General features: G+C 37.2%; 1 protein-coding gene across 4 annotated transcripts in view; it reads left to right on the forward strand.

The window, feature by feature from the left end:
• Positions 1-22,686, forward strand: part of SENP2 (SUMO specific peptidase 2) — a 33,266-nt gene continuing 10,580 nt past the window's right edge. The window contains exons 1-13 of one of the 4 annotated variants that reach the window (XM_061166756.1): positions 1-319; positions 2,333-2,388; positions 5,790-5,923; positions 6,574-6,640; positions 8,318-8,408; positions 11,782-11,950; positions 13,657-13,760; positions 15,000-15,094; positions 15,810-15,877; positions 16,505-16,570; positions 18,355-18,531; positions 20,067-20,198; positions 21,420-21,623. In XM_061166756.1, coding sequence (XP_061022739.1) covers positions 219-319; positions 2,333-2,388; positions 5,790-5,923; positions 6,574-6,640; positions 8,318-8,408; positions 11,782-11,950; positions 13,657-13,760; positions 15,000-15,094; positions 15,810-15,877; positions 16,505-16,570; positions 18,355-18,531; positions 20,067-20,198; positions 21,420-21,623 — 1,464 coding nt within the window. In that variant the 5' untranslated portion in view covers positions 1-218. Of the gene's footprint in view, positions 320-2,332; positions 2,389-5,789; positions 5,924-6,573; positions 6,641-7,857; positions 7,913-8,317; positions 8,409-11,781; positions 11,951-13,656; positions 13,761-14,999; positions 15,095-15,668; positions 15,721-15,809; positions 15,878-16,504; positions 16,571-18,354; positions 18,532-20,066; positions 20,199-21,419; positions 21,624-22,686 lie in introns of those variants that run through there. The other 3 variants (XM_061166758.1, XM_061166759.1, XM_061166760.1) reach the window with 3 other exon arrangements.

Raw genomic sequence — 22,686 nt, forward strand, 5'->3', positions numbered from 1 at the left:
TTTCCGGTCGGGCGGGAGGAGGTGACGTCAGGAGCGGGGGCCCGCGGGGGCCGCCTGTAGCCCTGGGGACGTTGTATCTGTGGGCCCTAGGATCGCGTCACAAGTCGGCGACTGAGCTGTGGCGGCGGTGGCCGAGGCAGCGAAGGCGGCAGCGGCGGCGACAGCTCTGGGGTTTGCGTCTCGGGGTGTGTCGGCCGCCGCTGCTGCTTGGGCCTGGTATGTACAAATGGCTGGTTAGGATTCTCGGCACCATTTTCCGTTTCTGTGACCGGCCGGTGCCCCCTGCCAGGGCCCTCCTGAAGAGGCGGCGCTCGAACAGGTGAGAGGAGAGGGGCCCGAGCCACGGCCTGGCTCTCCCCCTCCCCCACCCCGGGTTCGGCTGGAGTAGCGGTGATCCAGCCAGGCAGGCCCCTCTCGGCAGAAACAGGTAGCTGGACCGAGGCGTTAGAGGTGCGGGTCGCGGGTGTCCCGGTGACGTAGTTGCTCCTCGGCGCTGTGCAGATGCGACTCCTGATGATGGAAGGGGCCAGTGGTCGGTGATGGTGAATATCTTTCTTGTCAGAGTCCAAGTTGGCTTCTATCAACAAATGAGGTTTTTATCATATTTTGCTGCTCTTAGCTTGAAAACTTTAAGTTGAAGGAATACTGTGTTTGTGTGGCTCATTGTTTACAAAACACACTCCCAAGTGTCATCTGTGCGCGGTAAGTGCAGTTAAGGGAAGTGAACTTCATAGTTTGCGCAAAGCCGTTTTGACTACACTTAACTGTTCTCTTAGCACCAAGACACAGTAGCTGTCTTGTTTGGAAGGCAGCTGTCAGACCTTGCGTGTGTGTGTGTGTGTGTTTTGCTGGGGAGGGAGGGAGAGTGATCCTGTGCTTTAGCATTAGGGTATGAGAAAAAGATAGGTATTTCATTTCTTCAAAAAAAGATCCCTAATCTATACTCTGAAAGTAAAGTTAAAATTTGGGGGAAACTAAAAGTTGTTCTTAGTATTTGCCTTTTGGTTTGTCCAGTTTCATAGTGTCTACCACCTTCTTTAAGAATTAATCTAGAGGGGCTTCCCTTCCCTGGTGGCAGAGAAGTTAAAGCTTCTGCCTGCAGTGCGGGAGACCTGGGTTCGATCCCTGGGTGGGGAAGATCCCCTGGAGAAGGAAATGGCAACCCACTCCAGTATTTAAAAAAAAAAGAATTAATCTAGAGAATAAAATACCATACCAATTCTATACATAACCCCCCCAACTTTTAATGATCAACTGTTAACTTCATTTACTAAGCCTCAAGATCGTTAGAGGGTGGTTTCTTGGAGCTTGAGAGAAAAAGGTGATTATTTACTCTGTGAGTCTAAGAATGAAGATCATTGATGAATTAGTTGTGGACTAAAAATTCCATCATGTGTTCCAGAGAGGGCAAGGTTTCAACATATTCTTTCTACCTTTCTGTAGGGTTGATACAAGGATCATTTGAGAACAAGTTGTAAAGTGCCTAAAATGATGCTTAGGGTATGTAAGGGTAGTGTTTATGTATTTTGTCCCAAGGTCCTTGTGCAGAGGCTGATGTGGATAGGCAGTTGCTACTTATTTATTGAATAGAGAAATGTTCATTTCCTCTCCCGGGTCCTTTATTATTTTTACTGCGAACCTCTACTGGTCAGGAAAACAGTGGCTTGTAGATCAAAATCCTGTTCTTTACCACACATCCTTAATCTAAAATAACTTTTAAATGTAAACCATTTTTAAGTCCATCTTTAGAAAGATGATTATACCATGAACTTGTAACTTTCTTGAAGCATAGGCCCAAAAATTTTCCTGGATTTCCAAATTCTTTGTTATCACTAGTAATATAGTTTCCATGATAAAAATGTAGTTAAATATAACACCTTTTTTTGGCTGAGAACCATCTTTTAAGGCATCTTGTCATCTTGTGTTTCCTACTTCTATGTGTAGTAGAAAATTACTTTCTCTTGGGGGGGGAGTGTCATCTTTCAAAAGGAAATTATTCTTAAATCATTTCTGTAAAGAAAAGAAATAACATAGTCCTAAGCTTTTACCTATATTCCTTTACTAGGTAAGTGATTTCTGATCAGTTTCATGATTGTATTTTAGCCAGACTACAAGTTGTTATAATAGGGAGTTTTGGATCTCTCTCATGTAGTTGAACCATAGTGTTACATCCTCAAATGCTAGAGGCCTACTATATCGTAAACATCAGTTGGATCTCGTGACAAAGTGAATGGAAGATGGTGTATTATATGAATAGTAAGCTTACTTATAGAAATGCATGTGTGTGGATATGAATATATGCATATATATCTCTCTTTTCTCTTTTTTTCAGCACTCTGTTTTCTACAGTGGACACTGATGAAATACCAGCCAAAAGACCAAGATTAGGTATTAAATATTAATTTTAAAAAGTTAGTTTTTTAAATAAGAAAAATATATGTGTGGACAAATTCAAAAGATAAAAAGTACATACAGTGAAATGTAAGTCTCTTTCCTCTCCCTCTTCTACTCAGTTATCCTCTCTGGAGGTAACCAGCATTACCAGAGACTTAAGTATTTTTCCAGATAAATGAGTCTGTGTTGAAAGTGCACTTCAGAATTCGTAATCTTCCTATAAAGTAAAGGTCCTCAGATAGCTGAGTGAATTAGTTTAAGCTGTTGTCTCAAATTGTTTCCTTCTCTATATCTGAAGGACTAGACATCATTTGGTGAAAGATGTAGATTAGAGGGAAAAGGCACAGAGGACTACTGTAGTAATATTTTCTTCTTTCTCAAAAATGCATGTTAATTGAATCTACCTCCAGATGAGGTAAAGAGTTGCCCTGTTTGTGTTAAGATTTCATTTAAATCCAATGAGTGCTTATTGAGCCTGTCTTACTGTTAAGCAATGTGTTAGGTTCCACAGGAAATATGAAAATGAGTATGACAGGGTCTCTATTTTATGTACTTTAAAATTGTAGGGGGTGTCTGATTATATAGTGGGGGGTTTTAAGACAAGTATTATAAATAATACTAATGTCCATGAGGATATGATAAATGATACAAGAAAGGTAGTAACAAAATACTGTCCAATTTTCTTCTGGTTAAGAGTCTCAATAAATATTTGATGAAGGAGCTAATATGTGAGATGAGTCTTGAAGGGAAGATGGGATATCAACAGAGAACAATAGGAAGGAAAAGCATTCTAGGCAGAGGGAACAGTATGGGAAAGTTGTGCAATTCAGGAAATAGCAAATAAAACTTAGGGGAAAAGTTGACAAAAGAGAGAGTTCAAAATACAGAGGGACTTTGACAGGAATTTATACTGAATTCATTAGGACAATATTCCCCAAACATAGGATAGCTAATAATTCACGAAATGATTTTAGGAGATCCAGCATTCATAGCATTAAGTAACATCTGAATTATGTTATAAACTATTCATATTAATAAAAATGTTGCATCTTTTTCAGTTATTTTAATTTCTGATTATTTTAAGCAGAAAACATGTTAATTTAATGCTATTGTGTATTTAAAACTTGGGTAATACATGTTGTGTGCATGCCAAGTTGCTTCAGTCATATCTGACTGTTTTTGACCCTATGGACTGTAGCCCACCAGGCTCTTCTGTCCAGGAGATTTTCCAGGCAAGAATACTGGAGTGGGTTGCCAAGACTTCCTCCAGGGGATCTTCCCCTCAGGGGTCTCCTGCATTGGCAGGCGAGTTCTTTACCACTGGCGCTACCCAATTGTCCCTTTTTTAACAGGCCCAGCTAGAACTTAATATTGTGTTTTCATTTCATCATAAGGCAAGTGAGGTTTCTTTACATTAATGGTAGCAATATAAAGTAACCTTTTATAAATACATTTGTTTAGCCCCCCCCCAAAAAAGAATCAATTTTATTTGTTTAGCCAAAAAAGAGTCAATTTTATAGAAAAATGTAAATAAACAACTGTATATGGTTAAAGATTTGATAGTGATAATAGAGAAGGTTCCTGCAATAATTTTGGCAGTTATCTATTTGGACTTCTATGTTAAAGTTCCCTCCCTCCTTGATTTCCACAAAATATAAAGATTTTCTGACTAGAAACTGTAGAAGGGAACTTCCCAAGGGGGAAGCAGTGGGTAGCAGAGACAATACTTACTGGCAGAGCTTGTAAAGGTCTCTAGCAGTCCTGGCCACTCTCTGCATTGATGGCTATTAAGTACCTCAAGTGGGGCTACGAAACTGAGGAACTGAACTCAATTTTAATTGAATTTAAACTTAGGTAACCACTTATGGATACTGGCTACTATATTAGACAGTATGAATCTATTGGTTGCTTTGGAGAGAAGAAAAGGAAGGATGAAAATGAGGAGGAGCTTAGAATTGCAGACTCATGATCTTACAGATGAAAGGGATTTGAAGAGGTCTATGTAGTGTAGTTTCAGCGAAATAAGAGGGTCTCATCTTCATTTTACAGATGAAGTGGACCTTCTAACCTTGCTCTTTTTTTTTTAATCTATGAAATCTTTTGACATAATTTTGGAGTACATTCAGATTTTGACAAAATACGTAGGAAAATATTACAGTACATTTTGTGCCCACTATTTATGTTAAGAGTACCTCCTGCCCTCTGAGGTCTGGATGGCAGTTTGGATGATAAGTACCAATTCCTGAAGTCCTTTTTCTCCCACTTACAGCTCAGGAGAGTGTAATCCCTCAACATCACTAGAGAGTTAACCTGAAATTCTTTCCTATTCCTAAAATGAGAAACAAGACATTTGCAAATTTTGGTACTTCTAACTATTCTGTAGTGACAAATTACTTAAAATTGGATTCTGCTTTACCCATTTAGCACACCTTTCTTGTTGTTTAAATTATTCACTTATCTTTCTGGAAAGTATTTTATATCTTGTATGTTCTGGAGTGCTTGATGTTTAAAAGCCACTGTTTCAGGCTATTTTTCTGTGAAGCAGAATGTGGTTCTAAAGCACTCAAGCTAGTGCTTTAGAATACCGTTAAATACCGTTAATTAGGAAATAGAAAAGGAATTGTAGAAAATGAATCAGCAGTGTAGGAAGTGAGAAAGGGGTAGTGAGCTAAAAGGAGGAAGTGGGGAAAGCATTGAACTCTACCCCTCCCCCTTATTTATTTACTTACTTAGTTTGTAATCTTTATTTTTGGTGACAAGGAGGGATGAGCCTGAGATCTTTCATCACATCTTCTCCAGTATAGGCTAGCCTTGTTTCCATCATGGTTGTCTAGGAACCACATATCTTATACTTCAGTAACTTCCATCCTGAATGTAGCCAAGATAGAACAAGCACGAGGTAAGTTGTTATTTAGGTCAGCTGTACTGGTACTTGCCTGAAAAGTAAGGACAAATCAGTGAGTTAATGATAATGCTTCCTGTAGAATTCTGCTATACCTAGTAGCTTTATGCTCCACCTTGTCTAACTTATGCCCTTATTTCTCTAGGAAAGATTTATTTTACAGTATATATTCTGGGGAATGCATTTCTTGAAAGTTGTCATTTCAGGCCTTCATTGTGTGTATGAATTGGTATGTAATTTGCTAGGTGATGATTTCATGCTTTTGTAGCCTCCCAGATACTTTACTAAAAAATCCCGAAATCACAATGCTGGAATTGCAGATATTCAGATATGAGAAAAATTATTTTTACAGGTACTTTTTTCTCTCAGTGGTTGAAGACAGGACTGCTAATAAAAACTGAGAGAGGCCTTTTCTTAGATACAATTTTTCTTTTGTTTGAAGCTTAATTACACTATATTTACATGTATATGTAATCTATATTACACTTTCCAGATTGCTTTATTCATCAAGTGAAAAACAGTCTGTACAATGCTGCCAGCTTGTTTGGATTTCCATTCCAGCTGACCACAAAACCCATGGTAACTTCTGCTTGTAATGGAACACGGAATGTGGTCCCTTCAGGAGAGGTCAGTGAGGATAAGGTTTCATTGGAGCTACTGATTTTTGTACTTAATCATTAAAGTTAAATTTTAGAAATATTCTCTTTTTATGAATTAATGTGTAGAACGACTTCTTTCTGAAATGTTCATGTCTTAATTAGCCTTGATATAGTAATGAAATAATTAAAGGTTAAGAGATTATAGATCTAAAAAATGTTTATAAAGAGCCTAATTACTAATAGAGTTGACCCCTGAAGAATGCATGGGTTATGGGCTCCACCTCTCCACATAGTCAAAAACTCGGTAGTTGGCCTTCCTGATCCATGGTTCTGCTGTGTCTGAAGTCTCGCATCCATGGATTCCCAACTGGTAATTGTGTAATACTGTAGTGTTTACTATTGAAAAAATCCGCATTTAATTGTATCCATGCAGTTCAGACTCTGTTGACCAAGGGTCAACTCTACATCTGCTTTTTCATTTGAGTATGTGTGAAGAATCTTCAATTGTTACTTTTTATGTCATTTTGTGAGTCTTCACAAATTAAACCTTTGGTCTAATTGACGGAATTTCTTCTGTAAGGTAACTAAATCATTACCAACAGAATGATTTTTTTTTTCATATTAAAACTTATTTAAATTCTAAGAGTTATTACAGAGGTGATTCTTTTTGATTTCAAGGTATTTTCAAACTCCTCATCTTCTGAATTGACCGGTTCTGGATCCTGGAACAACATGCTGAAACTGGGTGAGGTGGTCAAAAATATTTCTGTTTCCCCTACCTTCTTCCACTTCTTTTCTCTGAGTTTTGGGAATATGAAAGGAAAACACTGATTTGGCTTTGGATGAGAGCATAGATATAGTCTCTACCATTCTAAAAAGCCAATAGCTTTCCTTTAGTATTGTCTTTGGATTTACTGTTATGATTCCTATTTGCTTTATCAGTGTCTTTAATGTGACTTAGATCAGGGCTTATTCATTAAAAAGAAAAAAGAAAAAAAACAATGTTACCTGAGTGCTTACTTTATGTTAGGCACTCTGCTAAATTATCAGGAATAACAAAATAATAAAACCTTTAGTAACAAAATAACAATAGTAAAACTTTAATAGCAAAGTAACAAAACAAATAACAATAAAATAGCAAAATAATAAAACCCTGCCTTTGAGGGACATCATCTGATTGGGGAGTAACCTAAGGTTCCCAGTTCTCATAGTTTTGTGGATTAGGAATCTCCGTATCATCCTGAGACCCCCAAATTGAATTGTAATTATTTTATATATGATACAAAATGCTCTGACAGGAAAAAATAGGAAGAAGATAGAGTCCTGAAGATGACTGTGATCTGTGGTACACAGACAGGCTTGTAGAGTTTGAGAGAAAGAGGGAAAAAACTTGTAGAGAAATTGTGTTCAGATGGTGTTCAGAAATTGTGTTCAGAAAATTGACATATAGAGGAGATACCAGATTTACGTTGTGTCTGAAGTACTAGCACTATGTTTCTGTGGGTATGCAGAGCCTATTGAGAGAAGCACAGGTATTCCTAGAGCAGATTTCTTGTGTAAAGAAATCCACAGTCTAATCTGAAACGCTTGTAGATGTCTTTTGGGAATTCCAAATTTTTTCTTTGTTTATTTAATATTACTTAAAGAATCCCAACAACCCCACCTGCAATGCGGGACACCTGGGTTGGATCCCTGGGTTGGGAAGATCCCCTGGAGGAGGGCATGGCAACTCACTCCAGTGTTCTTGCCTGGTGAATCCCCATGGACAGCGAAGCCCGGCGGGCTACAGTCCATGGGGTCACAAAGGGTAAGACATGACTGAGCGACTAACACACACAAAAAACCCCACAGGATTGAACATTGATTGAAGTCAGGCTTTACACACAAATGAATGCAGGTCAGTTTTAAGTTTTGCGGCTACTGACTTAAACAACTTCAGCTTTAATCTCTTTGCACTCCAAGGCCCGGTAGTAGCTCCAGCAGAAAATGTGGCTGAAGTATAGTGACCATCGCACAGGTATTGGAAACTTCCGGTAAACGTAGTAACATAGCAGATTTTCATTTAAAAATACTTCTGTTTTCTAGAGAAGAAGAAACAATTTTAAAAATTTATTCAATTTAACTAGATTACAAAGAATTTATAATCATTGAATTCCTCATGCCTCTTGTTAGCCCCAGCAAGCAAAACTAGTAAAGCTTTCCTATGAATTACTACTGCCTACCTGAGAGCAAAGACAGATTAAACACTATTGCTTTTCCTTTAACTTTTACAAAATTTGTGCTAGATAATGACAGAATTTGAAAAAAATAAAATATTTAGTTCTACAGTATAGACTGTTCACGGATTTTCTTTTCTAATGCATACTGTTCACAAGTTTCTTTGTGTTTTTCTTTTACAATTACAAATGGTTTTTAAAAATAGGTAATAAATCTCCTAATGGAATAAGTGATTATCCAAAGATCAGAGTGACAGTAACTCGAGATCAGCCACGCAGAGTCCTGCCTTCCTTTGGGTAAGTGTTAATTCTGCCCTTCTGTAAATGGAAACTTGGTAATTTTTAAGTGCTCATTCTTGCTGGGCATTTTCACTTTTATTCTATTGTGTAATCTTAGTAAATAAGTACTTTGTGGTTAGTAACTTGCCAAATAATCATATAGCTGATGAGAGACTTGTACTCAAGTATGGGTTACTTTTTCTACTGTATCATATGCCTATATAATTTTGAAAAACTTTTTTTTTAAATTATTTTTATTTGTGGGCATGCTGTGCAGCTTGTGGGATCTTAGTTCCCCAACCAGGGATCAAACCTGGGCCCTTGACAGTGAAAGTATGGCATCTTAATCACTGGACTGCCAGGGAACTCCCTTGAAAACCTTTTAAAAAAGAATTGTCACTCACAAACTTTTTTTTGAAGAATAATAAGCATCCAGGACAGTGCAGAAATCATGTGTGCAATGAACTATTATTATTCTATTAGTAATTTTCTTCTCCTGTGTTCTCACTTTCTAGAATTTCTGTTGCTTGGATATTGGGCCTCATGGATTGATCTAATATAATTTTTCTATATATTCTCTTTTGTTGTTATCCTTGCCCTTAAAAAAAATCTTTTATTAAAAATATATATTTATATACATATGGTATGTTCATATACATATATGCATGTATATATTTTTGGCTTCATAGTTTTTAATTTGTAAGCATCCTCCCCCTCCCTACTCCCCATGACTTTTTCTTTCTCCAAGCATTGAATTCTTACTACAGAGCTGCAGTAACTTTTATCTGTCTAAGCTATTAATTATTTTAAAATTACTTCTCCTTGTTTTGCCTGCTTCCTTTGAATTCCTCCTCCCACTTTGGTTTATTTTGGTCTTACCTTTCTTATTCAAATAACTGATAATCCTTGGCTATCCACTTATGTTTGAAAATGAGACACTAACTTTAAAAAGTAAGGCTCCCTGAACTTGGATAAATGGCTGATTATAGGGTTAGGAGAGATAATAAAAAATGATCATGGAACATCTTGTGCCAGCAATTAAAGGAGGCTTCAAAATCTAGGGACAGTTAAGCATCAAATTTTATTCATTTCATCTTTATTCGACAGGAATATAGATGTGTAAATAAATAAATACATAATGTGAGAGGAAAAGACCTTTAAGCTGGATGCCAACTAATAAGTTTAGAAGGAATGATGGAATTAGAAAATCACCATCTTGTAACTATCACAGTAATAACTGATTTAATAACAGGGATCATCAGTTAAGCTGGAGGTAGTAAGTAAAAGTTTGATGGAGAAACCTGCCTGACACCACAACCAAAACAACAAAGTTTAAATCACCTACTGTGGGCACACTGACGTCTTGGCCTCCAGATACATTGCACTGAGCAAGACATCATCACCGACTGTAGTATTCCTGCAAAGATCAATAATATGAATGTAATTACAAGAAAACTGGTTAAGCTGAAGTTAAAGTTAATTCTACAAAACAGCAGGTCTACATATACTCCTCATCTTACTCTTCATTCGAACTCTTCCTCTTTAACCTGTGATTATTTAGAAATATAGAATTGTTTAATTTCTACATGTTTGGGCCTTTCCAGATATTTTTCTGTTATTGATTTCTAGTTTAATTTCATATGGTCAGAGAATATACTTAGTATGATGTCAGTTCTCTTAAATGTTTTAACATTTGGGACTTCCCTGGCAGTCCAGTGATTAAGACTCTGTGCTTCCACTGCAGGCGGCATGGGTTCAATCCCTGGTTGGGAAACTAAGATCCTGCATGCCGTACAGTGCAGCCAAAATATGAAAAATAAAAATAAATTTGTTAACATTTGTTTATGTACTAGAGTATGTTAGTTTGGGTGTTATTCAGTGTGCATTGAGAAGAATGTGTATTGTGCTACTGTTGGTGGAGTGTTCTATAAATATCAGTTACTTTGCTGATAATGTCTATAGGTCTTACTGATTTTCTGTCTACTTTTTTAATGATTGATGAATATAGTGTGTTGATGTTTCGTGCTATAATTGTGGACTTGACTATTTCTCCTATTCAGTTATGTTAGTTTTGGCTTCATGTATTCTGAAACTCTGTAGGTGAATAGATTTGACCTAGACCCACCCACCAGTTGTTACCATTCTGCCCGTTTGCTTTATCATTCTGTGTTATATGTACATAATACTTTTTTCCTGATTCATTTGAGAGTACATCTTAGACTTATACCCCTTTAATCATAAGTACTTGACTGTTTATTTCTAAGAATGAGGACATTCACTTATATAATCCCAGAGTACCAAAATCAGAAAATTTAACATTGATGTAATACTATTATATAATGTTATTTAAATTTCTCTATTACAGAGATTATTTTTTCTGGCCCACAATTCAGGGCAGGATCATGTATTATATTTAATTTTCATGTCTCTTTGATCTCCTTTAATCTAGAGCAACCCCACAGCCTCTCTTTGTAATAGCATGAATATTTTTAAAGAGTACAAAGCATTGCTTTTATAGAATCTCTCTTAATCTTGTCTGACATTTTCTCATAATTTGTTTAAGATCATGCAAATTTTTTTGGTAAAGATACTGCCTATGTGATATAGTGTCCTTTCTTTTTTTTTTGGCCCTGCCATCAAGCGTGTGGGATCTTTGTTCCCCAACCAGGGATCCCGCCCTTGCCCCCTGCAGTGGGAGCTTGGTGTCTTAACCATTGGACTGCCAAGGAGGTCCCTGTTGTGTCCTTTGTTAAATATCATATCAGGAGTAATATGATGTCAGTTTGTTTCATTATTGGTAATATCAGGAGAGGCAGGGTCTGTCCCCCAGCAACAGTGACTAGGTGGGGGTTTCATGGCTTCTGATTCTTTAGCATTTATTAATTTATTGTTCGTTAGTTTGCTATTCAGCAGACACTGATGGAGTGCCTTTTGACTTAGCTCATGTATCAGGATACAGTGGTGAAAGGATGAAATCTCTGTCTTCATGGAGTTTAGTGTGGGTTGCAGACATTAAACAATCACACCAATACTTAATTGCAGTGGTGCCAAATGACTAAAGGAAAAGTGCAGTACCAGAGGAGGGTATGTAGCGTAATAGGGAGCTGAAGCCAGATTTGGAGTTGGAAAACTGGGCATGAGGAAGAAGGCAAAGGCTTTCTTGTGGCAGCCCTGGTGGCTCATTTTAATTTTAGTAGACATTTAAATTTAATAGGCATTCCATCACAGATTCTGTGGTGCCCTCTGCTCCAGAGATTTGATTTTTGTGAATGGTAGTTGTCAGGAGCAAGCTTAACCTGAGACAGCTTAATCACAGGATGGCCTGAAGCTTAAACTCCAGCAATTTAAGCAATTTGGGAGTAACTGTTTTTTCCTTTCTTATTTTTCTCAGTTTTACTTTGAGCTCAGAAGGTTATACTAGAAGACCAGGTGGCCGTCGCCACAGCAAAGGCAATCCAGAGAGTTCTTTAACGTGGAAGTCTCAGGAGCAGGTTGTAACAGAGATGATTTCTGAAGAGGGTGGCAAGGGTCTGAGGCGTCCTCATTGTACTGTGGAGGAGGTAAGGCCTTTTAGCGTGATCTCTTTAAAGTAATTTTAGGAATTGGGGGAGTATATATTCTGTGATACAAAATTCAAAAGATATAAGGATCCATTCAAAAGGATGTACAGGGACTGTAAATTTCCCACTCTCCCTCCTATATCTGGCTCCTGTTTGATACTTATATATATCTTTCTAGAGATATTCTATAGTCAGTTTTCAGGTAAAAGAAAAGAAAAGGAATCATGTTAGGAAAATATATGATTATAGATTTCTTTGTTTTTAGAATCCTGAATTATTCTAACTTGTTTCTTTCATAAGCTGTAATAGCTGTGATTAAGTAAGGAATGTAAATGGTGTACGTCTTTTTTTCCCTTAGGTTTTCAGGGCACTTAGCGTGATGTGTTCATCAGCAATCTTCCTTTCCTTCTTGAAGTCTTCACTTACTTTGGGAGAATTTAGAACTATTCCTGTCTCTGGCATTTCCCCTAGACCATCACCTGTTGTAATTTGCTAAATGGTTTTCTCAACCACTTAATTTAGTTCATCAAAGAAATACATATTTGGGTCCCAGCAACTAAGAATTGAATAAAATATTGTCTCTGTTCTCTCAGAGCTTATACATTAACTGTTGTAGTCAGAAAAAATGTAGGCAGCAAAAGCAATGGACCGCAGCGCTGGAGGGGGTTTTAAGGAGAGGTGTTAAAGTGCTTTAATATCTCCTAGATGAGAAGTCAGGGACTGAGAAGATATATATGGGGATATACAGGCTGTATTCTAGAAATATTGTGAGGTAATATTATCAAGGACTTATTTATTGGTTAAGTGTGATATAAGTTTAGATGGAAGAACCTGAATCCCAGATTTCAATCTTGGATAAGGATGTGCCAAGATACCCTAGGTATTTAGGGGAAGATGATGACTTCAGTTTTGGAAGTTTAAAGTGCTTGTGAAACACGCAAGCAGGCATATCCCTTAGACTCCTGGATATGCGTGTTGGGAGTTTTGAGAAGAAGACAGGGCTAGGGACACATTTATGAATCTTCTGCATATTGGTGTTGGATAAATCAAGGGAGTTGAAGAGATTACTCAGAGAATGTAGTGTGAGAAGAGATAATCTGCAGAACCATCAACAGTTAAAGGCAGGAAGAAGAAATAATCTACACTGGAGACTGAAAAGATAGTCTTCAAGAGATTAGGAGAATTTATTGTCCAGGAAGGCAAGTGAGGGTAACGGGGTGATAAGCTGGAGAGGTCAAATGACAGAAGGGCTGAAAGAGTGTCTATTAGATCTGGCCATAGAGGGTCATTGATGTCTTTGGTAAGACCAGTTTCATTTTGGAAGTTGAATGTTCTGAATATGCAAGTGGATTATTTGTGCTGAGTTTTTTTTTATGGTTAACCCAGTTCTACTGTCAAAAACTCATATGCTATCAAGGTCCAGCAGATAATATAAATGAGTGAAATGGGCTGAAGTGAATAGCTCACCAACAGTTCCTGTTTGTTAATAACAGTGTTTCAAAAGGGGTCAGATTTTGGGGGGATTTCTCTTTTCAAGTTATAAAATTGGTAAGTAAAATTAAAGGAGTTAAAAGAACACTGAGATAAAAAAGAATGTGCTGGTGAATGAAACATTCATGAGCTGCATTTGACCTCTTAGTCTTTGTTTATGATTTGATTATAGGTTTGATGTGCTAGTAGTTATCTAAATGCTTTCTTTTACTTAGGGTGTTCAAAAAGAAGAAAGAGAGAAATACCGGAGGTTATTGGAGCGACTTAAAGAAGGTGGTCATGGAAACTCTGTTTCTCCTGTAACTTCAACTCATCAAAGGTAAAGATGAGCTAACAAGATAAATGCTTTGCCAGACAACTTTTTTTCTTATTTTTGGAGAAGGGATTGTTGGGAAGGGCTTGTTGAAAAAAGAGATTAATACTGAGAGCCCTATAATTTGAACATTGTATCTAGTGATGGTTATATAGAACAGTGGTTTTACAAAATATAATTTTCTGTTAGCTTTAGAGTCCTTTGTTCAAGTGAACTCTTATATGAAACTCTGATACAGAAAAGTGAAATCATTGGTTGAAGTTGGGTTCCCAGGGAGCAGAGCTTTTTTTCAGCCTCCCTAACACACATTTCTCACAATCTCTGTCTTCCTTTCTCCTCCTTTTCTCCCCTGCCTTTTCCTCCCTTACCTCCCCTTATTCCTCCCGCCACTGCCTCCACAGACACATTGTCCCTAAGGCATCTTAGAGGATGGATCTTAGCACAGTTGGAAACTCTCCCTCCACTCTGCAGATAAGACTAAAGTCACCCCAAGTCATAAAAAATGTTCCTTGTAAGACTGCATGTTACTTAAATGTGCTGAGTCCACCAAGTAGTTGAGAATGGTAGAAGGGATTTATGTCTGGCCTTGTATTTCTCTGTAAAAAGGGGACAAAGATTATGTGAGCTCAGGATTGAGGTCTACTTGATAATTCTAAGTGGTGTCAGAATACACAGAAGGGGATCCCAGAAGATTATGTAACAATAAGTTGAAAAAGTCACAAGACTGTCTAGCTTGTTGATTGCAGAAATAACAAGGGATTATTTGGAAATTTTAACTTTGGTTGTGAACTTAAAAATTCTCAGTTTAGTCAGTCAGAATGTTCCTGTTTTTTTCCGTTTTGACTAGTCACTGTTGGAAGCAGCAGTATGAACTATTGGTTTTGTCATTCGGCTTCTAATGTGTTGTTTTGGGATGCATTTCAGTATATCATTTAAAATCTTTTATCTTTTAACTTGGGTATTATCATTCTGAGATTTTTCGGTCAAGGTGGCTTTGGGCATTGAAAACATCCAGTTTTATGGTAGAGAAACTGGAGGTTAGGTATCTTGGCTCGAATATTAGAATCAGGATCAGACTCCTTTCATCCTGGTCTCAGATGATGCTATATTGTGATCTCTCTCTTGTGAGTTGACATTTCAGGGTAATCAGTAACTCTTGTCTGGAGAAGTTTGCCAGGTAGAGACAGTGAATACTTATGATAGATTTTCCTTTTATATCTGATCTTCACTTTTTGTGTTTCTAAGTTCTCAAAGAAGTCAGATGGACACATTAAAGACCAAAGGCTGGGGGGAAGAGCAAAGTCATGGACTCAAAACAACTCAGTTTGTTCCAAAGCAATGTGAGTTCCCAGATTTAGCCCTATCTTAATACCCTTATTATGTTGAACCTAATTCAAAAGAATATAAAATTGAAAAATGACATACTAGTGAAAGATGGTGTACCAAACTTTAAAACATTATCAGACCCCAGGCCGTTGACTTACCCAGTACTAGTAGTTTAGTAAGAAAGCTATTTCAAGTTAAAGCTGATTTATAAAATAACTTCTTGATTATTCTCCTAGCTCCTGTATTGTAGCATATATTTTGTGAGCCTAAAATTAGTTTTGTTGTATTCCTATATTAATATCCTTGTTTTTTCCCACTTGCTATTCACTAAATAACACTAAGTAATAGCTTACTAAATAAGCAGATGTTAGCCAGTTTACACTAAAGATTATATGTAAAGGAGAAAGAGATTTATGCAGCATTTTTAAGCAACTTAATTTGTATAAACACTGATGTCTTTGGAATCCATTTTAGCATTTCAGTGTTAATGAGTATCTTCATACTTTGGAGACTGTAAGGTGAAATGCTAGCTATAAGATTGATTAACAAAGGAAACACTTTTTTTTTTTTTTTTTACCATTCTCACAGATAGAGTTGTTGAAACAAGGGGACCTCTGTGTTCAGTGAGAAGTGAAAAGAGGTACACGGTTCGGTTTATTCTAACTTTTCTTTTGACATATTTTCTTTCTTTCTTTTTTTGGCCGCACTGCTCGGCTTGTGGGATCTTAGTTCCCCACCCAGGTATTGAACCCGTGACCCCTTCAGTGGAAGCGTGGAGTCTTAACCACTGGACTGCAAGGAAAGTCCCTGACATTATTTTCTTACTTTATAAACTATATTTAAGAGTAACCACATCTGTGAAACTGTGAACTCTCCTCAGCTCTGGCAGTCAGTCAGCATATGTGGGTATATAGGTAGCTTTTGTGTAAGATGCGCCCTTCTCTCCTAGACATTAGGGGTTGGGAGGCATCAGTGAGTGCTGCTGAGATAAGGCTGTGGGTGTGGTGGGTAGTTTTAGTGATCAGCGTTTCAAGTATATGAACTGTGAAGGCAGTTCTATGTGCCTTAGGATTTTAGATGCTGGTCCATTTATAGCAGAGTATGGTAAACTGTGGCCCAAATCTGGTCTACCTGTTTGTAAGTGAATTTTTATTGGACACAGTCATGCTCATTCATTTACATGCTACTTATGGCTGCTTGTAAACAACAAAGTTGAGATGATATGACAGAAACCATAAGACCTGCAAAACCTAAGATATTTATGAGCTGATCCTTTTTAGAAAAACTTTGCTAACTTTTGGTTTAGAGGACTATATAAACTCAAGGCAATATTTGTTACTAATTATTAAATCTTATTTCTAAAACTAGTTTAACATGTACCAGATTAAAATCATCCAGTCTGTAATTTCTCAGTTTTTTTCCTCAGGTGTTCAAAGGGGAAAATTTCTGATACAGAAAAGACAGTTGGAATCAGACTAGAAAATGAATGTGTAAGTAGAAACCTTAGTTAAATTTTATGCCTTTGCTTCTTTCATGTGACTTACATTAAAATTTTGGTGCCCATGAAAAATAAGAAAGATGATATTTGATTTCTAATTCCATTATTTTGCTTGAAAAAGCAGCAAGCATTGAAGATACACACCTTTGGCTTTCTTCTAAGTTGCCAGATTTTTATCTCTGTGCAGTAGCCACCTTTGTAAGAGAGACCGACTTGGCTCCATCTCAGCCCTTATCTGTGTTGCCTGGCTTCTTTCGGAGATTTTTTTAAAACCGTACATCTTTGTGCTGTGTGTGCTAAGTTGCTTCAGTCATGTCTGCCTCTTTGCGACCCCGTGGACTGTAGCCTGCCAGGCTCCTCTGTTCATGGGATTCTCCAGGCAGGAATACTGGAGTGGGTTGTCATGCCCTCCTCCAGGGGATCTTCTGGACCCAGGGATTGAATCTATGTCTCTGATGTCTCCTGCATGGCAGGCGAGTTCTTTATCACTAGCGCCACCTAGGAAGCCCGTACATCTTTAGGGAAAATATTTATTCAGGACTTTTCAGATTCAAGATTTTAAGATTTCATATTTACTTGAAACTGTTACACATCTTACAAATGTTGAGTTTTAAGCCAGCTTTTTCACTCTGCTCTTTCACCTTCATCAAGAGGCTCTTTAGTTCCTCCTCACTTTCTGCCATAAGGGTGGTGTCATCTGCATAACTGAGGTTATTGATATTTCTCCCTGCAAAAACTTGATTCCAGCTTATGCTTCATCGAGCCCAGCATTTCACATGTTGTACTCTGAATATAAGTTAAATAAGCAGGGTGACAATATATAGCCTTAACGTACTCCTTTCCCAATTTTGAATCAGTCCATTGTTTTTATACTAAGGACAAGTCTACTTAGTATAAAAATAGCAGTGGTTTATTTTTATTTTTGTTTTTTTAATAGATAATTTTTATTATTTATTTTTAGCTGTACCATGTCTTTGTTGCTGTGTGTGGGCTTTCTCTAGATGCAATGAGCGGGGCCTGCTCTAATTCTGGTGCTCTGGTGTGCAGGCTTCTCATTGTGGTGGCTTCTCTTGTTGCGGAGCAAGGCTGTAGGGTGCTCGGGCTTCAGCAGTGTGGCTCACGGGCTCTGGAGCATAGGCTCAGTAGTTGTGGCACAGGGGCGTGGCTGCCCTGAGGTATATGGGATCTTCCTGAGCCAGAATTCGAACCCATGTCCCACACGTCGGCAGATAGATTCTTAAAACCACTGGATCACCAGGGACGTTTATTTTGAGTGATAGGATTATGGGTCATATATTTTGCTTTTTTAAAGTTTTTCAGTATATCTTTTGACTATATTATTTTTAATTGAAATAAGAGAAGTGAAAATAATTTTCTTGCTGCTGCTGCTAAGTCGCTTCAGTTGTGTCTGACTCTGTGCGACCCCATAGATGGCAGCCTACCAGGCTCCTCTGTCCATGGGATTCTCCAGGCAAGAGTACTGGAGTGGGTTGCCATTGCCTTCTCCAAATTTTCTTGCTACCTCCTGGGAAAATGATGAGTGTTCTGTTTCATGGTTTATAATTGAGGTGTCCTGTTGTGAACCTTAGGTCTTGAAGTTTTTATTCCCTCTTGCAGGGACAGGCAGATAACGTTTTTTGTACTTTATTCATTTGGGGATTTACTCATTCTCTTTTCTTTCAAAATAATGGTGCTGTTTTATATATCATGTGTTACGTATGTGTATATGTACAAGTATGAAGCATGTCTGTAAAATATGGGGATTTTTTTAACCAGAGGAGGGGACTTCAGCTGGAACCCGACCTGTCTGAAGAAGTGTCAGCCCGACTCCGCCTGGGCAGTGGAAGCAATGGCTTACTCAGGAGGAAAGTGTCAGTGCTTGACGCAAAAGAAAAAGGTTGCCCAAACAGAGAGCGGGATAAAAGGACGGAGGACCTTCTTGAGCTCACGGAGGTATTGTTTCTTATGTTAACCCAATAAGAGCATGTTTTTAAATAACCTTAGTTACTCAAGGCTTGAGTGCATGTTTTGTTTTGAGGAGTTTCTCCAGGCTAGGGAATGTATGTGTGAAGGAAATCAGGGCGGGTCAGTTACTTGCTACACTGATCATTAGTGATCTGTAAAAGTGGCCTAAGGGATTAGAATAATTTCAGCAAATGTGAGTGGACAGAATTGTCACATATCTTGGAATATAATGGACTCTTTGTAGATTCTTTTTCTAAACTTAAAATATTTTGAGTTATATAGTATGAGTTTGACATTATGAAGAGATTTGTTGCAGTTTTTTTGTTTTTGTCTTTTTAACATTTTATTTACTTATTTTTGGCCATGCCGCACAGCCTATGGGATACCAGTTCCCCAACCAGGGTTGGAACTGAGACTCTGGTAGTCAAAGTGCTGAGTTCAAACCACTGGACTGCTAGGGAACTCCCCTTCATTACAATGTTTGTCAAGTGATTCTGGTTCTCTAAAATGCTCCTTTCCTTGATCATTGTACAACAAATAAGTAAAAACTTGTAGAAAACAAGGAAATGAAGGTAGTTAAAAATTCTCATTTTAAAAGTGAGCCCACAGACTTCTCCATTGTTGTCTTAGCAGATTGCTATTCAGTGATTATCTATTGAGCACTTATTGTGTATTGGGCATGCAGGTGGAGAGAAAGATCCATAAAGTTGCAAAATTGTGTTTAGTGGTAGAGGAAACAGAAGTGAAAATATTTGGATGAAAGTTTCTAGTTGGTTTGTAGATCCAGGCTTATAGCATAAATTTATGTTTATCTGTGCAATTTTTTAGAAAAATGATGCCATCTATTCAATAAGGACTCAGTTGTCAGACTGCTGCCTAGTTTTCTAGTTTCTGGTTATTCTCTTCACATCAAAAATGGATAGAATGATCTCTTTGATGCCCTAATTTTATTACTTTGATTTTTTAAAATCAAGGTTCAGAAGATAGTTAAGGAAAGTATGAAAATGCTTTGATAGTGTTGTGAAAGGAGAAGAAAGTTCTGGAGTTAGACACTTCTGGGTTCAAATCTTGCCTCTGTTTTTTAATCATCATATGCCTGCGCATGTAACCAAAATTCCCTGAGGTTTACCTCTTCTATAAAATGGTGACAGTACTTTCCCCACAGATAGGGATTAATGACGTACTTCAAGCATCTGGTACGTGTTTGGCTCATAGTGCTCCTTAAATGGTGGTAGGATAATTGAGACTATACTTCAAATGCTTTTACCCAATAACTTTTTCTAGCAGCTAGTAATTGGACTGGCATTCATATAACCATTAGTAAGACTGTTTTGTGGTCCTGAATTAAAATCTTTTTATCCTTTAATTTAGTAGGTCTTTGATAGTTTTTCTTAAGGGTCAGGTATTACAGAGATGAAAAGCTTTTTTCAATCTCAGACTTTCAGTATTTGATAATGGTTCTTTATTAAAGTAACAACTTCTAAAAAAAAATAAAGTAACGACTTCTGGACTTTATAATTTAGGACATGGAAAAGGAAATCAGTAATGCTCTAGGCCATGGCCCACAGGATGAGATCCTAAGTAGTGCTTTCAAATTACGAATCACTCGAGGAGATATCCAGACCTTGAGAAACTATCACTGGCTCAATGATGAAGTAAGTTGTCTTTTTTTTACCCCTTGGACTATCATTATGCTTAACTCTTTTCTATCTGTAACATCGTGGTTTCTACACAGGAGGGATTGGTAAGGCAGCTTTGGTTTATCTAAAACAAAAACATCTTAAACCTTGAAAAGATAGTTAATTCTGATTGTTTACTGCCTTTAATTAGCAATGTTTCCCTTTTCTGTATCTGTGCTTTGTTTCATCTACATCTTCATTTATTAGTGACATTTTTATGAACCCTGGGTGCAACTGATGAAGGAAGCAGACAAGTGATCATTTATTTTAGATGAATTCTTATAGGAGCCATTTTATTTTTTTCGATAATAAATATTTTGATCACTCTGTGTGCACTGTATGTTTCTTTATTTCATTTGAGTGATAAATATAAAAATTTGCCTAATTGTCTTGTATCCTTACGTATTCAGCTAAAGCTAGGTCTTAGTTCTTGCCAGTTTTCTAGTTGATCATTTACCTAGCCATGCAGCCCCCTGCCTTTTCTCCCTTTGCCTGCCTTCCCTCTTGCCATGACTCATGGCATATAAACACATTTTTGTAAAATTAGAACATTTCTGTTTCATATTATAAATGCAATATGTTTATTATAAAAAAATTAGAAAATATAGGAAAAGTGAAGGAACAATATTATCATTCAAAAGTGGCACAGGTCTCTTGTAATAATCTATGATGGAAAAGAATCTGAAAAAGAATATATATGTAGAACTGAATCACTTTGCTGTACATCTGAAACATTGTAAATCGACTATATTTCAATTAAAAATGATTAAAATTACATATTTCTGTGAAAACAAAAAATGGCACAACTCAAAAGCAAACAAAATAACTATTGGTGTATTTCCTTCCAGTGAGCTTTTAAAAATTGAGGTATAATTTATGTAAAATTCACCTCCAGTTAATATTTCTGCATGTTTTATGTGTGATATAGTATATACACCTTTTAGTTGTTGCAGAATTTCTCCTAGAGTTCTTTCTCTTGGCTCTCTTACTCATATGCCTCAGAAGTACAGTCTCATTCCTTCTTAATCCCTCGCATTTTGCACTGATCATTTTTCACTTTCCATCTTCTGTCGTAGATAGCTCTTTTATCTTCTGTCCCTTCCCTTAGTGTCTTATTTCTAATTCATCCTACAGGTAGAAATCAAGTTTTAATAATGTGCTTGCCATATTCCAATGTTTACTGTCTTGGTATTATAGGTCATTAATTTTTACATGAACCTCCTGATGGAAAGAAATAAAAGGCAAGGGTATCCAGCACTTTATGCATTCAGTACTTTCTTCTATCCGAAATTAAAGTCTGGGGGTTACCAAGCAGTGAAAAGATGGACCAAAGGGGTCAGTCTCTTTGAACAGGAACTTATTTTGGTGCCTATTCATCGGAAGGTACATTGGAGCCTGGTGGTAAGTTGAGAGGCTTAACTGTTGGAGTTTGGATAATGACTGTTTTGTTAAAAGCAGGAATACCTCAGTAATATTCCAGGCTTGGTTACAGGCCACCATTGTAAAGTAAATATCTCAGTAAAGTGAGTCACATCAATTTCTTGGTTTCCCAGTGCTTATAAAAATTATGTTTATACTACACTGTAGTCTGTTAAGTCTGCAGCCGGATCATATCTAAAAACCAATGCATATACCTTAATTAAAAAATACTTTATTGATACATACTTTTTATGCTAACCATCATCACATGAGCCTTCTAGTGAGTTGTAATCTTTTCACAATAGTAGCATCAAAGACCACTGTTCACAGATCACTGTAACAAGTATAGTAATGATGAAAAGTTTGAAATGTTGTGAAAAATTACCAAGATATGACACAGAGACGTGAAGGGAGCAAATAGACACTTCCTGTTAACTCTTCAGTGTTAGAAAAATGACACTGATAGACTCGCTCAATGCAGGGTTGCCGCAAACCTTTAATTTGTGAGAACTACAGTATCTGCCAAACACAATGAAATGAAGTGTGCCTTTAATGAAGGTGACCCTTTTCTGTCCACTGAGAGTCCAGTAGTATATGTTAAAGGCATACTCTGCAGAGTCGCATCTTAGTTCTTTAATTGAACAGTTTTGAAAGCTATAAGAGTCTGTAGTGGAGGAGCTTTCAGTTTTAGTAGAAAAGAGTTTTAGCACACATGGGTTATTTTATTACTTTTGTTTAGAAGATGATAACAGGTTTATTGTACAAGTATAAAGAAAAAGGCAAAAAAAAAACCCCCAGAATGCAGCTCATCACTCTGAAAGGACCACTAATGTTTTGAGGAATAAATTTCTAGGCCTTTCTGTAGGAATAGAAAAATATAATTTTATAGGCATGGAGCTCATGTCATTTGTGATGTTTTATGAAAAATATGTCTTAGAAATCCATTCATGTTGGTACATATATTGATGTTTAAAAGATGCTTTTCTTTTTAGAAATAAAATTCTCCTTGTTATGGTTGTTTCTGGATGTTGCATTTTTCCATTAT

This window comes from Dama dama, chromosome 19, assembly GCF_033118175.1.
Source record: "Dama dama isolate Ldn47 chromosome 19, ASM3311817v1, whole genome shotgun sequence".
Classification (NCBI taxonomy): Eukaryota; Metazoa; Chordata; class Mammalia; order Artiodactyla; family Cervidae; genus Dama; species Dama dama.